The sequence below is a fragment of the Pituophis catenifer genome, unplaced genomic scaffold (genome assembly GCF_029215685.1).
Source record: "Pituophis catenifer annectens isolate HBS135680 unplaced genomic scaffold, rPitCat1.0.hap2 SCAF_1, whole genome shotgun sequence".
In the NCBI taxonomy this organism is placed as follows: Eukaryota; Metazoa; Chordata; class Lepidosauria; order Squamata; family Colubridae; genus Pituophis; species Pituophis catenifer.
This window is the reverse complement of record NW_027256881.1, coordinates 123,801,292-123,821,090: the sequence shown is the minus strand read 5'-3', so window position 1 is coordinate 123,821,090 and position 19,799 is coordinate 123,801,292. Positions and strand designations below refer to the sequence as shown.

The 19,799-nt window shown below is 42.2% G+C and overlaps 1 protein-coding gene across 2 annotated transcripts in view; it reads left to right on the top strand.

The window, feature by feature from the left end:
- The first annotated feature begins 972 nt into the window (after positions 1–972).
- Positions 973–19,799, top strand: part of ZNF451 (zinc finger protein 451) — a 35,932-nt gene continuing 17,105 nt past the window's right edge. The window contains exons 1-4 of one of the 2 annotated variants that reach the window (XM_070932928.1): positions 973–1,153; positions 1,309–1,390; positions 1,839–1,927; positions 3,499–3,565. In XM_070932928.1, the coding sequence (XP_070789029.1) occupies positions 1,908–1,927; positions 3,499–3,565 (87 nt within the window). In that variant the 5' untranslated portion in view covers positions 973–1,153; positions 1,309–1,390; positions 1,839–1,907. Of the gene's footprint in view, positions 1,154–1,308; positions 1,391–1,838; positions 1,928–3,493; positions 3,566–19,799 lie in introns of both variants that reach the window. The other variant, XM_070932927.1, reaches the window with a different exon arrangement.

Sequence of the window (19,799 nt, the reverse complement as noted above, 5' to 3'; positions counted from 1 at the left end):
AGAGATATTTAAAAATACAATAAATGTTCTCATTGGTTGAAAGTATTTCTTGAATTCTTATTTCTTATACTAAGATTAATGATGCTTCTGATTACTGTCATTCTCCGTCAGCCCTAGGAAGGAAGGCAAGACATTTCTGAAAAGAAATGCTGCTAAGAAAACTTCAGGGACTAGTAGTCCAGCCTGTTGCCAGGCATAAACACAGACTGCAAGGACTCATCATTAAAAAAAACCCACTCATTAAAAAAAAAAACACTTCTCATCGCTATGGTGATGGTTTGTCTCTTGAAACTCTTATTACTGTTACTGTCTCTTCCTCAGGTCTTTTATCTAGGTCCTCTGATCCTTTATCAGATGCCTGGGAGTTAGAGGATTCTGCGCAGTATCTTAGCTTATGGTGTGTGCCGGTGTGTGTCTGAAACCCAGAGGATTGTGGCTTATTCCTAAATATGGATGAACTACCATCATTTGGCCTGTGTGACTTATATTCATAGCTTTGTCCAGCTCCATTGTAAAATATCACTTTTAAGAGTCTCCCAGCCCCTTCTATAGAGCTTCCATTCTCTCAAACCTCCCCCCCCCCCATGCATTAAGTTCAACTCCTCCAGCTTTTTAATTCATAAAAAACCTAAGAAACGAAATCGCTGGGCATCCTGTAAATCTGTTGAGCACCAGTTCTCAGTACACCAGCGATGCGATGTGAAAAAAGCAATCCACTGTCAGTCTCCCCTTCCACTTTTAGGCGCTTGCCTTAACCCCACTGAAAGGGAGCGGGAGGGCAAGGCCCTACAGTACAGTATAGTCTTGCATTACAGTAATTCCTTGAGGCCGACAGGGAGCGCCCTCGAGCGGTCAAAGGAGACTACATTTCCCAGCAGGCCGAGGCGCCGAAAATCGTCACCCTCGAAGTTTGAAGCGGAAGAAAGTGAAAGCCGCCGCGCGCGCGCGAGTGGAGAGCTGTGACGTGCCTCTTGCGTCGCCAATGGATGCTTGCAAAGGGCGAGGGGAGCGCTGGCGGGATTAACGACGGTTCATCGGGTTGACGGTTGATTTGCCGAGTTGCAGAAGGGTTTGGGCCAGCGATACAAGGCGGGCGGGGTTCTTGGCTGCAGGCGACAACGAGGCACCTTCAGCATCGCGCCGTCTTGCTCACGTGGGTTGATTGTGAGCGTGGTGGGCGCTGCCGCCGTTTCTTAATCGTCCTCGTCCCCCTGCTTTGGAGTCTGCGTCGTTATCCAGACCCATTTTCCCATTACGCTTTCTCTTCTTTGTATTGCTCTATTTTTATTTTTATTTTATTCCTAACAGGTGCTTTCGGTGAAATGAATAGAGGCCTTGCGTAACCATTCGGAATTCTACTTTTTCCATTAACCTTAGTGCATCCTTATAGGTAAGGAAATTACCTGTAATTTCTGCATCTGTATGGCTATGTTGATGTCCTCCACTTAAAAGAACATTTATACCTTTATCACTTATAGATCAGGTCAGCTAGTGGAAGCATGCCAATTTCAGGTTTATAGAACTTATTGCAACAAATTCCTTGATCTGGTAAAAGGATGAATTCTGAAATGATACAAACCAATTATGCTATTATTATCAGTAAGTAAAGCAAAAAAGGGTCCTTGGTATCTTCCCTTTAGGGTTGGCATTTAGCAGGTTCTCCAATTTCAGTGCTAGTTGTCTGTAGATACTCCAGGTCTTGTACAATGTATTCATTGTAATTGTTTTAAAAAGTTAAATATTTGCCAGGAAATACAATATTAATTGCAGTAAGAAAAAAATCCATGGATTTATTTGTGCATTATTACCTTAAGTGATTTTTTGTTTCTTTGTTTCAGATACAGCAATGGAGTATCTTATGTCTTCTAAGAAGACTGTCAATTCCTCTCAACAGGAAGAAAGTGAAGATGATATTGAATTTGTTAGTGTACGTAGACAATTTGCATGTAAACATAAGAGTGCTGGAGGATCAACTAGACATCAGTATGATGCAGCATTTTGTATTGCATAGTGTCAATCCTGATCTATCCTAGAGTTCAAGCAGTCTTCTACTATCAGTGCTCTTTAATTGTTGCAATCTAGGATGTACTGTCTTCGTTTCTGGATTTTATATGTAGCCATCAAAGTCAGCTGCCATGAATAGCCATTTCACTTGTGGATTTTTCTTGTCCACTTGAACCACCTATCTTGATAGCCATCACTACTACATATGGCAGCAAATTCTTAATATAAAAGAGTGTTTTATTGAATCTAAACCTCCTTAAATTTACTTTTAGTCAAGGATCCTGAATACCGTATTAATACTGCGAACGAGGAAGAAAAGAATTACCTGCCTCTATATTTTTAATGGCATACATGATTTTAGTACCCTGTCTTTCAAAGCTAAAAAGTTTCAAAGTTTTGAATAAGCCAATTCTACTCTCCTAATTCTTTATTTTTCCCCTTTTCCGCTTCTGATCCAGCTTTATAGTACAATATCAACTTGTAATGCAGTGATAAGAACTGTACACAATATTCCCAATGTGGTTTACTATATAAATACAAAAAGGCATTTTATTGAGATAAGTTTTTTTTCTGGTATGGAATTCACTTTGCATACCAGATAGGCATTTTAATTAACTATCCACAGATACTCTCCTTCCTTTCTTGGAAAGTGGCAGTTCATATGTGAACCTGTTTTGTTTTTCCTCCCTTTTTGATATTGATTCAAATTCCTTTGCTTACATTGAACAGCCTTTGTAATTTTATATCCTACCCATCCCCTTTGAAGAAATCTTATTTTAGTTGTGCTATTCAGTTTAATTGGTATCATCATTAAATTTATTATCATTAAAATGAATGAGCACTTTTCAGTGCTCCTTCATATTTCTAGGTGGCATTTGTAGCAAAATCATGGCAACCCTGCTATTTAGGAAGAACATTTATAAATTCATTGCATTTAGCACAATGCTGCTTGGGGGTTTTTCAGGGGACAGGTAAGTCTAAAGTTTGTCTGAGGATTTTATTGCTATGTAGAAGCCATTCTTAAATTATTGGGAGCTGATGCTGTTCAAATACGTTGGAACATAATTAGAATTCCCTACTAGCAGAACTGAAGGGGAGACTAGGTTGGGAAAGTCTTCCAAGGAGATAAAAGAGCAGGGAGCATTGTGCTCAAGAAAGAAAGCATATCATCTTAGTATGTACTGGTCTTTATAATAAGTATTTTATTTGATACCTTCTTAGTATGATTAATGTCAAAAAAGTCTTTATGACTATGATTGGGTCAGAGTGACTGCAGTTAAGAGTTTTCTTGGGTTATGAAATCTGTGATCATTTGGTTAGAAGGCATTTGACAAAGGCCATTCCACAGTTCTTTATACTGAGTGATATAAAATTGACCCAAATAAAAATTATTCTAGTGAATCTGAATAATTAGTTTTACTTTTGCCTCTCATATTTTGAGAGTACTCATAAGTGGAAAAAAAACTGTTAAAAATGTTTGTCTTCCTAGGAAAGTGTATTGAGACCTGTTCTGGAATGCATTGATCTTAGTAATGAAGAGGAATTTGATATATCTTCTGAAGTGAGTGTTTCTCATTGTAATTTTCAGTTTTGCTATAATTTTTAGTTTTCTCTGGAAATATTTTGCAGTATTTTTCTGCAAACTTCTAACAATATGAGGGACTATGTCTGATGCATATGCACAGTAATTCGTGTTTAAATGTGTTTTGAAGGAGGAACTTTTAGAGGTCCCTGCAGTGTCATATTTTAAAAGCAAATTGCATGTTGTTTCTATTTAGCATGGGATCTTTGAATATTGCTTAAATTGCAGTTGTAGATTTTGGTAAACTAAAAAGTAAACCGACATAAGAAGCCATGGGTTATTTTTGTGCTAGTGTTCCATACGGATATTATTTTTCTTCTTTGTTAAGTATAAATTGCTCTTTCTGGTTTCCCCCCTTGATGTCACTGGTTTTATATTAATAATTGCATTTCTTTTTCCAGCATTACTACAATACCCTGCCTGACCTTATTATAGATAATAATGAAAAGGACAATCATTTTGGAAGCTAAATTGTCCAAAAACTTGTTATTACCTGCTGTTGTGCACTACTCAGTGGAAATAATGAACAGCAAATTATTACTGAAGCTGTGGATAGAAAGGAGGCACTGTAATGCTCTTGTTGCCAAACAAACATTTTCAAAAATTGTAACCTTGAGTCATCTTGTAGGGAACACAGGCAGCATAAAAATTAAATAAATAAATAAATTGTATTGTTAACCACTCCAAAACCTAAGATCCATGGCCCTTCAAAGAATTTTGTGCTGTGTCCAGAGCCATTTCTTCTATTCCTGTGACTATATATCTTGCTTTCTACTGTTTCATTTGCAGATTGCTTTGCTATTAAATTTTGGCAGTACTACTACAACTCCTGCCTGGTTTGGTATTAAATGCCCCTAAATCAAAAAGGAAAAGTCTGCATTAAAATATCCCAGTTTTACCATTCAGATCTACACTTTAATAAGACTTTTCAAGGATTTCAAGGTTTTTGTTTCTCAGTACTGGAGCATCCAGTGAGAGAATCACTGATTCGGCCTTGTACTGCTTAGTCTTTTTATCAATAACTTGGTGAGGGAGTTGAGATAACATTTGTAAAAGTTGCAAATGACAAAACTGGGAGAAGTGGGTAATGATTGGTTAATAATTATAGTTTTAATTTTTTTGACTTTAAGAGATTAACAGTAACAGAATTGGAAGGGACCTTGGAGTCCCTTCTAGTCCACCCCCTGTTCACGCAGGAGATCTATACTAGGGATTTGAACTGCTGAAATGCCGATCTTTTTGATCGAGAAGCTCAGCATCTTAGCTACTGAGCCACCTAGCCAGACTTCTGGGACATACAAATAATCCCCTCTAGGTTAAAGTTCTCAACAGAGAGTTATTTATTTATTTGTTACATTTATTTGCCACCTATCTTGCCATGGAGCTAAGCTAGGTGGCTTACAATTATAAGGAAGAAAACGAAAGGAGTGTAAACAGAACAGAAGTAAAATAATGGAACCATAACATAAACATTGAAATGGGAACACAACAAGAATACATCAATATAATAACAAAAAAGTTGAATGGGTAGAGAGCAAGGGCAGGAGAAGGAGTCTGCCATCATTCCAGCAGCCACCTCCATTATTTATAAATTAGTATTTATACATTTAAATCCAATATTTATAAATGCAGGATTTATTAAAAAAACATATTTAGTATTTATCCAGTATATTCTAGTTTATTATACAGGTAATTCTCGACTTAATGACTACAATTGACTCCCAAATTTCTGTTACTACGTTAAGTGAGTTTTGTCTCATTTTACCTTTCTTGCCACAGTTGTTAAGTGAATCACAGTAGTTGTTAAATTAGTAATACAGTTATGAAGTGAATCTGGCTTCCCATTGACTTTGCTTTTCTGAAGATTGCAAAAGTTGATCACACAACATCAGAACACTGCAACTGTCATAAATAGCCAAGGGTCTGAATTTTGATCACGTGACCATGGTGCTGCTGCAACAGTTGTGTGAAAAATGGTCATAAGTCACTTTTTTCAGGGCTTTTATAACTTCAAACGGTTACTAAACAAATGTAAACTGTAAGTCTAGGGCTACCTGTATAGATTTTGTTAAACCAAGCTTAATTTGGCTTTCCACAACCAGCAAACACTGGAGGTACAGTTTTCTCTGGGTTTTTTTTCGTCTTCTTTCTTGTCATCTCTCCTTGATCTAATTTGGAGAAAACTATAGTAAGGAAAGAGAATCATTGGTATCCAGAAGAGTTATGCTTTGCATGCTAGGTCTGCCCAAAGGATCCTGCAAGTCATTTGTTTTCCCTTGAACTTAAAAATGTTGTGAGATAAGATATGTATTTCCTCTGTTCTGTCGTGTCCAATTCTTGAAGACTGCCCTGCAATTTTCTTGGCATGGTTTTTCAGAAGTGGTTTGCCATTGCTTTCTTAGGGCTGACAAAGTGATTCGCACAACTGGCGTCATGCCCAAGACAGAACTAGAACTCATGGCCCCCAGTTTCTAGCCTGATGCCTTAACCGCTACACCAAACTCGCTCTCATTGTTTATACACACTTTCCCAAGTCATCTCTCAATTCAATGGACTCCCCTCCCTCCTATTTAGAGGGGAGTATATAGGAAGAAGTTCCATTGCACAATCAGAAATCAGTTTAGAACAGCGGTTCTCATCCTGGGGGTCGCGACCCCTTTGGGGGTCGAACAGCCATTTCACAGGGGTCGCCAAAACCCTCTCTTGCCCCCCCCCACGCCTTCACTCACCCTCACTCTCTGTTGGAGCGCCGGCCGTTCGCTTACCCCGCCCACTCCCAATCTATTGCTGCCTCCTGAGTCCCAGCTGATGGCTAGAGGAAAAAAAACTGTTTAAATTCTTGCTGCAGGGCTTTAAAGGGCCGCCATATAGCCAGTGGTGGGATTCTGCCGGTTCCGTCCCACCCCTTGCCCCGCCCCTCCGCACCACTATTTATTGCCAATAAATAGTGGTGGGCGAGGGGCAGGCGAGCCAGCAATTTAACAAACGGTTCGGTGTTTTTGGAAATTTTATTGGCCCGTGGAGCTTCAGCATAGGCTAATTAGCCCTTGATTAGATCGGCTCCCGATTCTCAGCTGATTTGCTCTCAGCTGTTTTGCTCAGGGCTCTGCTGCTTGCTGGAGCAGATTTTTCCCCCCTAGCTATGCTGAAAAACGAAACTGAAAGTAAAGCAGACTGTTGGCTTTGCTGTTGCTGCAACGTTGGAAAATTAGGCAGGCAGATTTCTTTTCTTTTTCCTCACCAAAAAAAGTAGGTGCAAACAATGGGAAATTTAGGGAAAAAGAGGAGAGTTCAAGATTTTAAAACACAAAAGAAAAAAAGCTCTATTTAACTAGAGAATTATTAATAATTGAGATACTATTAATTGTATATTGTGTTGAAAGCAGAAACGGTTAAGTTGCGGTTTGGAGGAATATATGGGGGAAATTATTTGGTTTATTATTATTAGTAAATATAATTAATTGAGTTGTAAGAAATTGGATTGCATGGAAATAATTGGAATATTCATGTTCATATTGATTAATATACAAAAAAGGTAGTTATATAACTAATTGATTTATATTAAAATGTTGAATTTATATTAAACAACTATAATATTACATAATTAACCAATGTGAGGATGGATATAAAAATAGATGACAATGGGAAGGGGTATAATATAGAATAGAAGGGAAAAATTGAATTTGATTAAGATTAGAGATGAGGATGAAGGGTAGTATTGGTTTTTTACAAAAATAGATGAGGAATAAATATGGCAAAAAGGAAATATAGAAATTGTAAATTTAATTGAAATGACTAAACACTGTTTAAATTTGTGAACTGGCCAAATACTCTGTTCAAAGAAAATACATTGTATGTTTGTATGTGTGTTTCTAATTATTGTTATTTATTCAAATTTGTTCTCTTTTATTCTTTAAAGTTTAACAATTCATTCTTTATCTTAATATCTTTATATTTGTTTGGGGTTGGCTTTCTTCCCTTTCATCTTTTTTATTGTACAGCAATCTTTCTCCTCAAACCTACCACCTCTCTCTTTTCTTTCCTTCTTACTTTCTCTTCCTCCCCCTCTTCTTCTCCCTACTTCCTCTTCCTTTCTCCTTCTCCTCCTCTCTTCCTCCCTCTCTTACCCTCCCTCCTACTCTAATTTCCCTTCCCTTCCTTCTTCCCTCTCTATTGCTGTATCCTTTTATGCATATGGACTACTCAGAGGGCTGAAAAAGTTATTTCTGACTGGTCCTCGCACTTTTGGCCAGTCCTCGAACTTACGACTGTCGTCACATTTTATGTTTTTGCCCTATCTTGTCACCATGGTGAAGAGAAGCAGTTGTGAAATGAGTGACATGGTTGTTAAGAATACTACAATGGGCATAAATGATGACCAGTCATAAGTGCGAAGACCGGTCAAAAGTGCGAGGACCTGTCAGAAATCACTTTTTTCAGCCCTCTGGGTAGTCCTTTTGTGCATATGGACTACTCAGAGGGCTGAAAAAGTTATTTTTGACTGGTCCTCGCACTTTTGACCAGTCCTCGAACTTACGACTGTCCTCACATTTTACGTTTTTGCCCTATCTTGTCACCATGGTGAAGAGAAGCAGTTGTGAAATGAGTGACACGGTTGTTAAGAATGCTACAACGGCATAAATGATGACCAGTCATAAGTGCGAAGACCGGTCAAAAGTGTGAGGACCTGTCAGAAATCATTTTTTTCAGCCCTCTGGGTAGTCCTTTTGTACATATGGACTACTCAGAGGGCTGAAAAAGTTATTTTTGACTGGTCCTCGCACTTTTGACCAGTCCTCGAATTTACGACTGTCCTCACATTTTACGTTTTTTTGCCCTATCTTATCACCATGGTGAAGAGAAGCAGTTGTGAAATGAGTGACATGGTTGTTAAGAATGCTACAACGGCATAAATGATGACCAGTCATAAGTGCGAAGACCGGTCAAAAGTGCGAGGACCTGTCAGAAATCACTTTTTTCAGCCCTCTGGGTAGTCCCTATACATATAGCCATGGCCACCCGGTCACATGACCTCCAAGCCACACCCACAAAATAAGCCACGCCCACAGAACGAATAGTAAAAAAAATTAGAACCCACCCCTGGTTGGGGGTCACCACAACATGAGGAACTGTATTACAGGGTCGCGGCATTAGGAAGGTTGAGAACCACTGGTTTAGAAGCTTTTTCACATGAGTGTCAGCTGTGTCTTTAAATGTAAAACAGTTAAACATCTTGCATTGTAGTTGTAGGAAGATTCTAGAATAGAAGCTAACTGGGGTTTTTTGGCTGGAGAGAAAGCAAGATTATTATTTCCCTTCATAGCAAAATATATTTGATCAGATTTCATCACCACCATCATCATTTTTTAAGAAAAAAATGCTGCTATGGTTTACTGGCTGAAACTATTCCCTTAGGGCTGTTTGATGACAAGTATTTTTTTTTCTTTTTACTCATAGCAGTAGAGTCAGGGATGTGCTGCCAGTTGTTTTAACCATAGGGTGGGAAGAAAAGTCTATTCTTCTGAGGAAAAAAGTACCCTGTTAATCCTGCTTCAGTCAAGTTGGTTGAGAGATTGATCGATCTTTCTAGGTAACAGAGTATGAGGCAACTTGGCCTCAGGCAGGGCCGGATTTTCCTATAGGCTAACTAGGCTTCAGCCTAGGGCCTCAAGATCAAGAGGGGCCTACATTCAAATTGTTAGCAAAATTAAAATTACACTTTCACTATAGGTGAAAGGGCCTCATAAGTGGAATAGCCTAGGGCCTCTTTTCATCTAAATCCGGCCCTGGCCTCAGGTCTTCCTTGTGCTTAGTCTCTAGTATCTGTTTTGTGGGATTGAATTGTAATCCTTTTAGGTCTGCTTGGGGTCATTCACTGCTATGGATGTGACCTGTGAGCCCCACTAGCTAAACTAAATCATGAAATCATTTTCCAGTGCACTGCTCCTGCAATCCATGGCTGGGTATTTCACATATGCGTTGCTGGGAAACTGAGTGTTAAATATTCAAATTTCTTGCTGGTGTCCGCCCCCTCTGTGCTATTCTCTCCAGTTCATTTCACTCAGTAGCTGAGGGAACTAATGTAAAATATTGCTCTGTGCTATTTAGCTAATTAGCTAGCTTTTATTGTTTCTTTGGTATCCTTTTTTATTTGTTTTACTGTGTTAGTGTATTATTATTTAGTTACTTGCTGAGTTTTTGGTTGGGAGCTGCACTTCGTTATTTTTCGGCTGCTGCGGGGAGATAGCGAGCCTGGGGCTCCAGGCCGCTCTGCCTACCGTATTTTTCGGAGTATAAGACGCACCTACCTTTTTGGGTTGTTGTTTTTTTAAAGTTTTTTTTTTTAGTTTTTAGACAAACACACATACAAACATACAATGTATTTTCTTTGAACAGTGGCTGGCTCACAAATTTAAACAGTTTAAATCATTAAACAGTGTTTAATCATTTCAATTAAATTTACAATTTCTATATTTCCTTTTTGCAATATTTATTCCTCATCTATTTTTTAAAAAAAAACCAATATTACCTTTCATTCTCATCTCTAATCTTAATCAAATTCAATTTTTCCCTTCTATATTATACCGCTTCCCATTGTCATCTATTTTTATATCCATCCTCACATTGGTTAATTATTTAATATTACAATTGTTTAATACAAAGTCAACATTTTTATATAAATCAATTAGTCATATGTTTTTTGTATATTAATCAATATGAACATGCATATTCCAATTATTTCCATGCAATCCAATTTCTTACAAATCAATTAATTATATTTACCAATAATAATAAACCAAATAATTTCCCCCATATATTCCTCCAAACCACAACTTAACCATTTCTGCTTTCAACACGATATACAATTAATAGTATCTCAATTATTACAATTCCCTAGTTAAATAGAGCTTTTTTTCTTTTGTGTTTTAAAATCTTGAACTCTCCTCTTTTGCCCTAAATTTCCCATTGTTTGCACCTACCTTTTTTGGTGAGAAAAAAGAAAAAGAAATCTCCCTGCCTCATTTTGTCACTTGCAGCAAAGAGCCTGCTTTACTTTCAGTTTCGTTTTTTCAGCATAGCTAGGGAAAAAAAATCTGCTCCAGCACTTTTTGCAGCAAGCAGGAGAGCCCTGCGCAAAATAGCTGAGAGCAAATCAGCTGAGAGTCGGGAGGCTGATCTAATCAACTTGTGCTAATTAACCTATGCTGAAGCTGAAACGGGCTGTTTTTTCTTGCTGTTTCCTTGCAAGAAGGTAACTGCTGCGAGGCACAGGCCAAAGGGTGGGGGCCAGTGGGTGGGCAGGGCTACATTCGGTGTATAAGACGCACCTAAATTTTCACCCCCTTTTGGGTGGTAAAAAGGTGCGTCTTATACTCCGAAAAATACGGTAGTTTATTTTCATCTGAGACAGCAGCATCCTTTCCGGATTCTGATCCGGCTGGGCAGATCCGAGGTTGTTTTAGCTGCAGGCGGGGGTGCTGGACAACCGGCGAGCCAGTAAATCCGCTACTGCCGAAGCCGCAGCGTCCTTCTTTTAACTTTTGCGGCTCCGGAGTTAATGCCCAGGCTTGCGGCACACTCCGAGGATCCCAGCTGATTGGCGATGCCGTGTGAGTCCTTCGGCTTGACGCTTGGTTGTGCTGGACGGAAGGGAGAGCTGCAGGACTGCTGTCATCGCTGTGAGGATCACCGAAATTGCGGTCAGTGTGCTGGGAGTCACCTTTTGGCACGGAGGTTGGTCGCGGCCACCATTTTGAGGTGGCGGTCATGGCGGCCGCCATTTTGTTTTTCCTGTGAACCCGCTGAATGGAGTGCAAGTTTGAAATAGCCGGATAGATTATCTGCATGGCAAGTCAGGTTGAGCCCCAGCTTCTGGGCAAGGTGTTTGAGGGCCCTTGTGTCCAAGCCTATTATCCAATACTGGCGTGTGAAGGCTGCTTTGCCTCTTTGCTTCCCCTTTGATGTGCTGGCCCTGCCTGGGTGGGGTTCATTCCCCCCCCCCCGCCCTTCTGACTCCTTGGAAGTTTGGGGGGGGACTTTAAAACGGTGGTTAATCTGGCTTTCACCTTGCTCTTATGAATTGTTCTCTAATTTGTTTATTAATTTGCCTCATCTCTTGCAGGCATTTATTGAAATTAGCATGGCTGACCGCAACCTCTCTTCTCATCTGGAGGCTGAATCCAGCCCTCCTAAGGAGGTGGCAGTATCAGGCGCTACGGGATCTAAAGCCAAGGCCAAGAGCAGGGTGCCTAGGGCCCTCAGGGCACAACCTAAGACTTCATCTGGATGTGAGAAGGACGCTCTCAGATGTCACAAGGCCTTAGAACGCCAATGTGCCAAAGCCAAACGCTCTTCTGCTGCTGAACCTGCTTCACCACTTGTTTCTCTTCCAGTGGCTTCACCTCGGCCTGTTTTTGGGGACATGCCACACCATTTGCCCCCGGAATCTCTCAGTTTGAATCCTGACATTGGTGTGATTCACCCTGAATTGGACAAGCCTCTGAACCCGGGGCCTACTCTTACCTTACCTCCAGGTCCTCACCCGGAGGTGGAGATTGCTCCAGCATCTCCAGTGTGCGTGCAACCATCTGCATCTGCCCCTGCTGGGTTTCTGGGCTCTGCCAGCATTGATAATCAACTGAACATTCATTCTATGTTGTCAGATGCTTTGGCCAAGATCTTGGCTGCTGGACTTCAGCAGTGTGTGAATCCAGGTCCTTCAACTTCTGTTCAGCCCACAATGCACGGTCGCTTGCCTGACAAACCGACTACTTCAAGTCACCGTAGGTACGTTTCCAGTGAGGATTCTGAAGCTGGAGAGGAGTATCCTAATGAAATGGAATTTTCAGATGACGAGGATCTCCCTGAGCAACCTGTGTTCACCGGTCTTTTCAGGCCTTCAGTCTTCAAGTCACTTCTCCGTAAGGCCAAGGCCACTACTAAATTTGGCTTGGTGCCTCCCATGGCTGAAGGGGCTGCCTCCACCAAGGCTCTTCATGACCCTCTGTTCCAGGTTCCTAAACCTGATAAGGACGTGATTCCTTGTCCCCCCCTTTTTTTGGAAGTGGTGCAGAGTGGCTGGGCTCAACCTGGTTCCTTGACGGCACCGAGTGAGTTGGACAAGAAACTTTATTGTGCAGCTCCTGAGCTGGAAGATCTCTTAGCCTTACCTTCGGTAGACGCTCCAGTGGCTGCTCTTGCCTCCTCGTCTGTCCTTTCCAGCAACATGGTGGATGGCCTCAGGTCTGAAGACAGGAAGGCCGAGTTGGTGTTCAGGAAAACACACCAGGCTGCTGCCTGGGCTGTGAAGGCGGCTACTTCTACGTCATTCTTCACCAGAGCTTCCTTGCTCTGGTTGCGCCAGCTCCAGGAGAGGCTGCCTCCTGAGGACATGAGACTTCACCAATATGTCAATAAGCTGGTGGCTGCGGCTGAGTACTCGGCAGATGCTTCGCTTAATGCCGCAAAATTTGCTTCACGCGCTCTTTCTTCGGCTGTTACCTCTCGCCGTCTTTTCTGGCTTCGTAATTGGCGAGCTGATGCAAAGACCAAGTGGAAGCTGGCTTCGGCGCCCTACAAAACTCCGAATCTCTTTGGTGCTGCGCTAGAGCCTCTTCTGATCGAGGACAAAGACAAACGAAAGATTCTTCCTTCGTCTTACCGTCGTCCGGAGCGAAGATATACTCCGTATACCCAGAAGCAGCCCTTTCGGTCCTTCTCAGCCTCAGGAGGGGCCTATCATCAAAGAGCCTACGCTCAGGGTGTGGAGCGATCTTCAGACAGGCAGTCCTTTCGGGACCGTGGCCGCAATCAACCCCCGGCCAAACGTCTGTTTCAGGGATCTGGCCACAGGTCCTTTCGGAGAGGAAAATGACTCAAGGCTGTCGGCTCCCATTAGTGATTGCCTCCAGCTGTTCCATCACCGTTGGGAAGCCTCCACGGACGAGCAGTGGATTCTTCACAGTTTCCCATGGACTTTGTCTGGAGTTCCACTCCACTCCTCCCAGTCGTTTCATTCGATGCCCAATGCCAGAGTGGATTTGATTTAAATCAAACTGATTTAAATCATGATTTAAATCACTAGTCAGTAAGGCTTGATTTAAATCATAGTTTTCTACATAAAGACTAATTCTTGCTGGTATAACTTTAATATGCAAGTAGATGAAGATTTTTAGAATAACAACTTTTCATATTAGTTTTTTTATCCCCAGTTTAATAGGTTAATCATTCATATTTGGACAACTTTTCTGTTGTACTTAGGAAGGAGAAAAATAATCATTACCTTAATAATAACAATTTAAATAGATTTATTCAACTGAAACAATAACATTACAGCATATCTTATTTGCTTAAACAAACATCCATGTTTGTTAACTAATTTGGCTAAACAAAATATATACATTTTAAGAAACTTGGACTGTCAGCCCAGCCTACACATGAAAAACTTAAATACTGTCCTTTGTAGCTCACTCGTCATCTTCATCTTCTTTGTTCATAATCTGGAAATGAAAAACAAGCTTTCCTGCTTTATTGTGTCCCAAACGATTTCTCAATTTAGAATGAATGAGTCCAAAGGAAGAGAATATTCTTTCAACGCCTGCAGAAGAAGCTACTGTTGTTAAAAATGAAATTATTACTTGAACAGTCTCTTTAAATCCAAGTGCTTAAGTGACTTCCACCAGTTCACTGGTGTGACTTTCTTTAAAATATCTTCAGCAAACATATATTTCTTGAATGGTTCCCCCTTAGCTTTGAAGTGTATTATAGTTGGCATTACAGATGGATGATTGCTGGATACCCATGTCATAGCTAATTCCTCTTCCTCAGCACTTAAGTTTTGACCCTGATACTGGATATTGACAATATTTGCCAAAAAATGAGCTGGAGACAGTACTTGTCCCATTCGTTTTTTTAATGCTTGTAATTTAATTCTGTCCATGTGTAGTTCTGTTTTTAAGTGTTCACTCAGTTCCTTCCAAATTTCAACAGCATCAGCAATAAAACAGCTATTTTTCTGTATTTTGTTTAAAGCTTCAGAGATGGGTTTCAGGATGCTCAGCATATGTTCAACATTTCTCTAAAGCCCAATGTTGAGGATTTTGGCCGTGACAGTGCCATCTATTTTATCTCGATTTTCTTCACAAACTGTCATCAGAATAGGCCAGTTCTTGATAAACTGCTCAAAACAGTTCACCACAGAGTTACATCTAACATCTTGTGGGAGCATTAGCTTGGTTCCACCCAACCTTTTCAGAGCTGCTGCAGCAAAATGATTGTTACAGAAGTATTTAGCAATTTCAACAACATTAGTCTTTATTTCTGGAACACTTAAGTCTTTGGCTAAGAGGTGCAGCAAATGAGCACTGCAACCATATGTTATTAGCTTTGTATTCCCTTCCTGCTCTTCTAAATTTCTTCTCATCTTGGATACATTTGCAGCATTGTGACCAAACTGCGTACTAGATATTTGAATTTTTGTTCACATGTTGTTATAGCTTTTACTGCCACTTCTTGTAAGTATTCTGCTGTGTGTGCATTTCCTGACGTATCAATTGTTTGTGCAAGGAAGACTTTCCCTTCTTCTGTTGTTATACAAGCACATACAATAGGATCATTGTGGACATTATTCCACCCATCAATACTTAGGTTAACAATTCTACCCTCCAGAGCTGTTGCACATTGCTCCATTTCTCTGTCATACACTTTATCCAGCAGTTTCCCTGCAACATCTGCTCTGTTGGGTGGACTGTATCCTGGTCTCAGTGACTAAACCATATTAATGAAATGTGGGTTCTCAGTCAGACGGAAAGAAGAGTTTGTTGCATAAACAAACTGGGCAATTTTTTCATCAATTAACTCTTTTTCTAATCTGCTAGTTTTTATCACAAACTTATCTATGGTGGTTCCAGGAGGGAAGGGTTTTTTCTTTCTTTTAGGTGATAGTGATATGTGGCTGTGGGTGTCTGATGATGATGATGCTAATGAAGCACTATCCTGGATGGATAACTCTGAAACTGTAGAACAGGAGGATGGTGATCTTGAAGGTGGATAGTTTCCAGAATCCATGCATTCCCCTAAACAAAAAAGTCAATGCTGTTATTTTACTGTTTATACAATTTCTGCTTATTGTACACAGCACTGCCCCAAAAGGAATATTTGCTTTTCTTCATAACTGTACCAAATGACAGTAACATGCAGTAATAATAAGAAATATAATTTTGCTCTAACATGACAGTTCAAGGCAGTCTTTAGAAATATGATTCAATAAAAATGTTTACCAACCTGAAGATCCTGCCTGTTCAAATGTGTTTCTTTGGTCATCTTCATCACAGCACTTTTCATGATGTTGCCTCATTTGGGCCACCAGGCCTTGCATTTCTTTGTTGCAGTGTTTGTAGTTTGCACGCATGCCTGCCTTACCGACAAGTAAAGGAACTTCATTAAAATATTGCCAAACTGGGTCTCTTTTACGGCCTCCTGCCATTACAGGTTTTTTCCTCCAAGGAAAGAATGTGATAAACCTCAGGTCATACACACAAAAAGATCCAAAGACTTGTCTGTCTGTGGCTGTGCAGTATTGTGCTCAGAAAGTTTCACTTTCATTTTGTACTACTTGTCTGCTTGCCCCTTCCTCCTCACACTTAGTTTCACTTTCTTCTTGTGCAGATCTATTCCACTCCAAACAATCAGAAAAATATTGTTTCTATTCTATTCACTGAACTTCTTGAAACTTAGCACTGAAGGGGTTGATTCTGTATTCATAGGTTTGTAGAACAATAGGATTAAGGTCTTTTTCTCAACTCTGTTCATGTTATAACATTTTTCTGTGAAGAAGAGGCATGTGATCTCTGCTGAGTCAAATTCAGTTTTGAGAATTGCAAAAGTAAATCAAGCATCTGTGATAATATCTTGTAGGCAGAGAAACTGCCCGATAATCTTACAAAAACCTCTGGAAGAGCATGACATTGTGAATGGATTAATGGAATTTATTTACCAAAAAAATTAAACATATACAGCCTTATTCTACATAATTAGAAAACTAGTCTTTATTTCATGATGGAATAACCTTTGGATGGTAATATATTTTCCTCAAAAAGCATTTTATTTTAAAAAAATCCAATTTAAATCAAAAAAATCCAATTTAAATTTAAAAAATCTGATTTTTTTTGATTTTTTTAAAAAAATCATTGATTTTTATCCACCCTGCCCGGTGCCCCCATTGGAGGCAAGGAGACAACTTATGGAAGCCGAGCTTCGTCATCTATTGTCTATCAATGCTATCGAACTGGTGCCCGTGTCTCGGGAGGGGAGGGGGTTTTATTCCACAGTGTTCCTGGTGATCAAGCCTTCCAGAGGTTACAAGGGGATCCTGAATCTGAAGTACCTGAACCGGTTCATCCTTTATCGCAGATTCAAAATGCAGTCCCTGAGGTCCATCCTAGCGTGTGTGAGGCAAGGGGATCTGTTACAATCAGTAGACCTCAAGGAGGTGTACTTGCATGTACCGATTCACACTGCCCATCGCAGGTACCTTCGCTTCAAATACAACGGTCACCACTTTCAATACTGCGCAATGCCATTTGGATTGTCATCGGCCCCAAGAACATTTACCAAGTTGGTGGCAGTGGTGGCTGCACAGCTCTGGATCCTCCCAGTGTGTGTCCTTTGTTATCTGGATGACATCCTTGTACTGTCGTCCTCTCCACCTCAGGCAGCGTCAGACATCGTCTCGGTGATCAACCTTTTCCAGCAGCACGGATTCTCAAATCAACAGGGAGAAGAGCCATCACTCGCCTACGACCCGCATACTCCATCTGGGGGCGATCATCGACTCGAACAAAGGTCAGGTGTTCCTCTCCCCAGACAGTGTTCAGAGCATCACCAAGTTGGTGACCCAGGTGACGTCTCAGAGGGCCTCTTCACCCCTTCTTTCTCAGTTACTGGGGAAGATGGTGTCTTGCATAGCTATCATTCCCTGGGCACGCAGACACAGTCGCCAATTGCAGTGGTTCCTGTTACGCTATCAGAAGTCGGGCTGGGACACTTCCAGGACCCCTGTTCCGGTACCTCCTCAGGTGCGCTGGTCTCTTCGGTGGTGGCTGTCTCCAGCTCTTTGAAGGGCTGCACGTTCCTAGAACCCAATCGTCTGGTTGTAACATCAGATGCGAGCTTGCAAGGGTGGGGGGCCCACCTGCTTGACCATGTGACTCAAGGTCTGTGGTCCCAGGAGTAGAGGGCTCACAATATCAACTGGCTGGAGTTATGAGCTGTCTGTCTAGCCCTTCGCCAGTTTCGACCTATCTTGGAGGGTCATCATCCTTACCGACAACATGGCCACAAAAGCTCATGTGAACCGAGAAGGGGGTACTCGTTCAAAAACCCCTGATGGTTGAGGCGGAGAAGTTGCTGAACTGGGCGGAGCGTCACACCCTGTCGTTGAAGGCGGACCACATCTCGGGCCAAGCCAACGTTCGCGCTGACTGGCTCAGTAGGGAGCAGCTTGATCCGGCAGAGTGGCGTCTTCACCCTCATGTCTTTCGGGAAATTGTCCAGAGGTTCGGCAGACCTCTGGTGGATCTCTTCGCGTCGCCTCAGAACGCTCAGCTTCTCAGATTTTACTCACGCTTCCCGAGCGCCAGAGCGGAAGGAAGCGACGCTCTACGCTGCCCTTGGCCTCCCGTCCTGCTTTATGCCTTTCTGCCACTGCCTTTGATTCTGAAGGTCATTTGGAAACTCCTGAAGGAATGGGCCGAGATTCTACTCGTCGCTCCTCTCTGGCCTCGCAGGGCCTGGTATGCCGACGCCCACTTAGTGACCCTCTCCATCTCTCCATAATGGATAATTCCACCGCACAAGGTCTCTCTCAGCCTGGGGGTCATCGTCCACCCAGATCCTCAGTGGCTCCGGTTGACCGTCTGGCATTTGAGAGGGTCCTGCTGAGGAAGGACGGGCTGCCGGAGGATGTGATACGCACTATACAGTCGTCACGATGGCCTTCGACGGTGCGTATTTATGAGGCGTCCTGGAAGGCATTCTCTCTCTGGTGCTCGCGCCACCATGTTGATCTTACTACGGCTGATGTCTCTGAAGTCCTTCAATTCTTGCAGGAGGGGCTGGATAAAGGCCTGGCCCCCACGACTTTGCAGCGTCAGGTCGCTGCTCTGGCTACAGTTCTTTCCCGTGATCCGTTCCATTCCTTGTCCCAAGATCCGAGGATCAAAGGTTTTCTTCGTGGAGCGGCTATCCTCTCTCCGCCGATTGTTCACCATTATCCGTCCTGGGACCTGCCCCTGGTTCTCCAGGCCCTTACTTCGGACCCGTTCGAGCCCTTGAGTTCCATCAGCCTTAAGTTTCTCTCCTATAAAGTAGCCTTTCTTCTCGCTATAACGTCTGCCCGGAGAATTTTGGAAATTGGGGCGTTGTCAGCGCGCAAGGACCTCTGCATTTTTCACGCCGACAGAGTGGTTCTCCGGTTGGACCCTACCTTCCTGCCCAAGGTGAACTCCTGGTTTCATCGAGCCCAGGAGCTCGTCTTGCCGGATTTCTGCCCAGATCCTCGTCACCCTCAGGAACAGCGTTGGCACATATTGGACGTCCGAAGGGCACTCCGTAGGTATCTCTGGCGTACGGCTGTTTTTCGTCAGATGGAGGATCTACTAATCTCTTTCCATCCGTCTTCCATGGGCAGGAAGGTGTCTTCTTCGACGGTGGGCCGCTGGATCAAGGCCTGCATATCTACTGCTTATGAACGCCAGTCCAGACCAGTGCCAAGCAGAATCTTTGCGCATTCCACCCGCAGCGCGGCGACCACGGCTGCGTGGGCTACGCAGGCTTCCATTGTGGATATTTGTCGGGCGGCCACGTGGTCTTCTGCCTCTCCGTTTATCCGACATTAAAAGATTGATGCTTTTGCGTCGACTGAGGCTTCCTTTGGCTGGAGGGTGTTGCAACAAGTCCATTCTGTCCAGGGCATGGGGAGCAGTCAGCCTCCCGCCCAATGAATGTGAGTTTGGGTATATCCCAGCCATGGATTGCAGGAGCAGTGCACTGGAAAATGGCCGTTGGCTTACCTGAAGATCCCTTTTCTGGGCACTGCAACTGCAATCCATTCCCTCCCTGGTTCCGGCTTCCTGCTCTGTTTGGCCGATTGTCTGTTGGCGGTGTTGGTTTCTTGTTTTTCTTTCTGTGGGCTTCTAGTGCCTTGTTTCTTCGT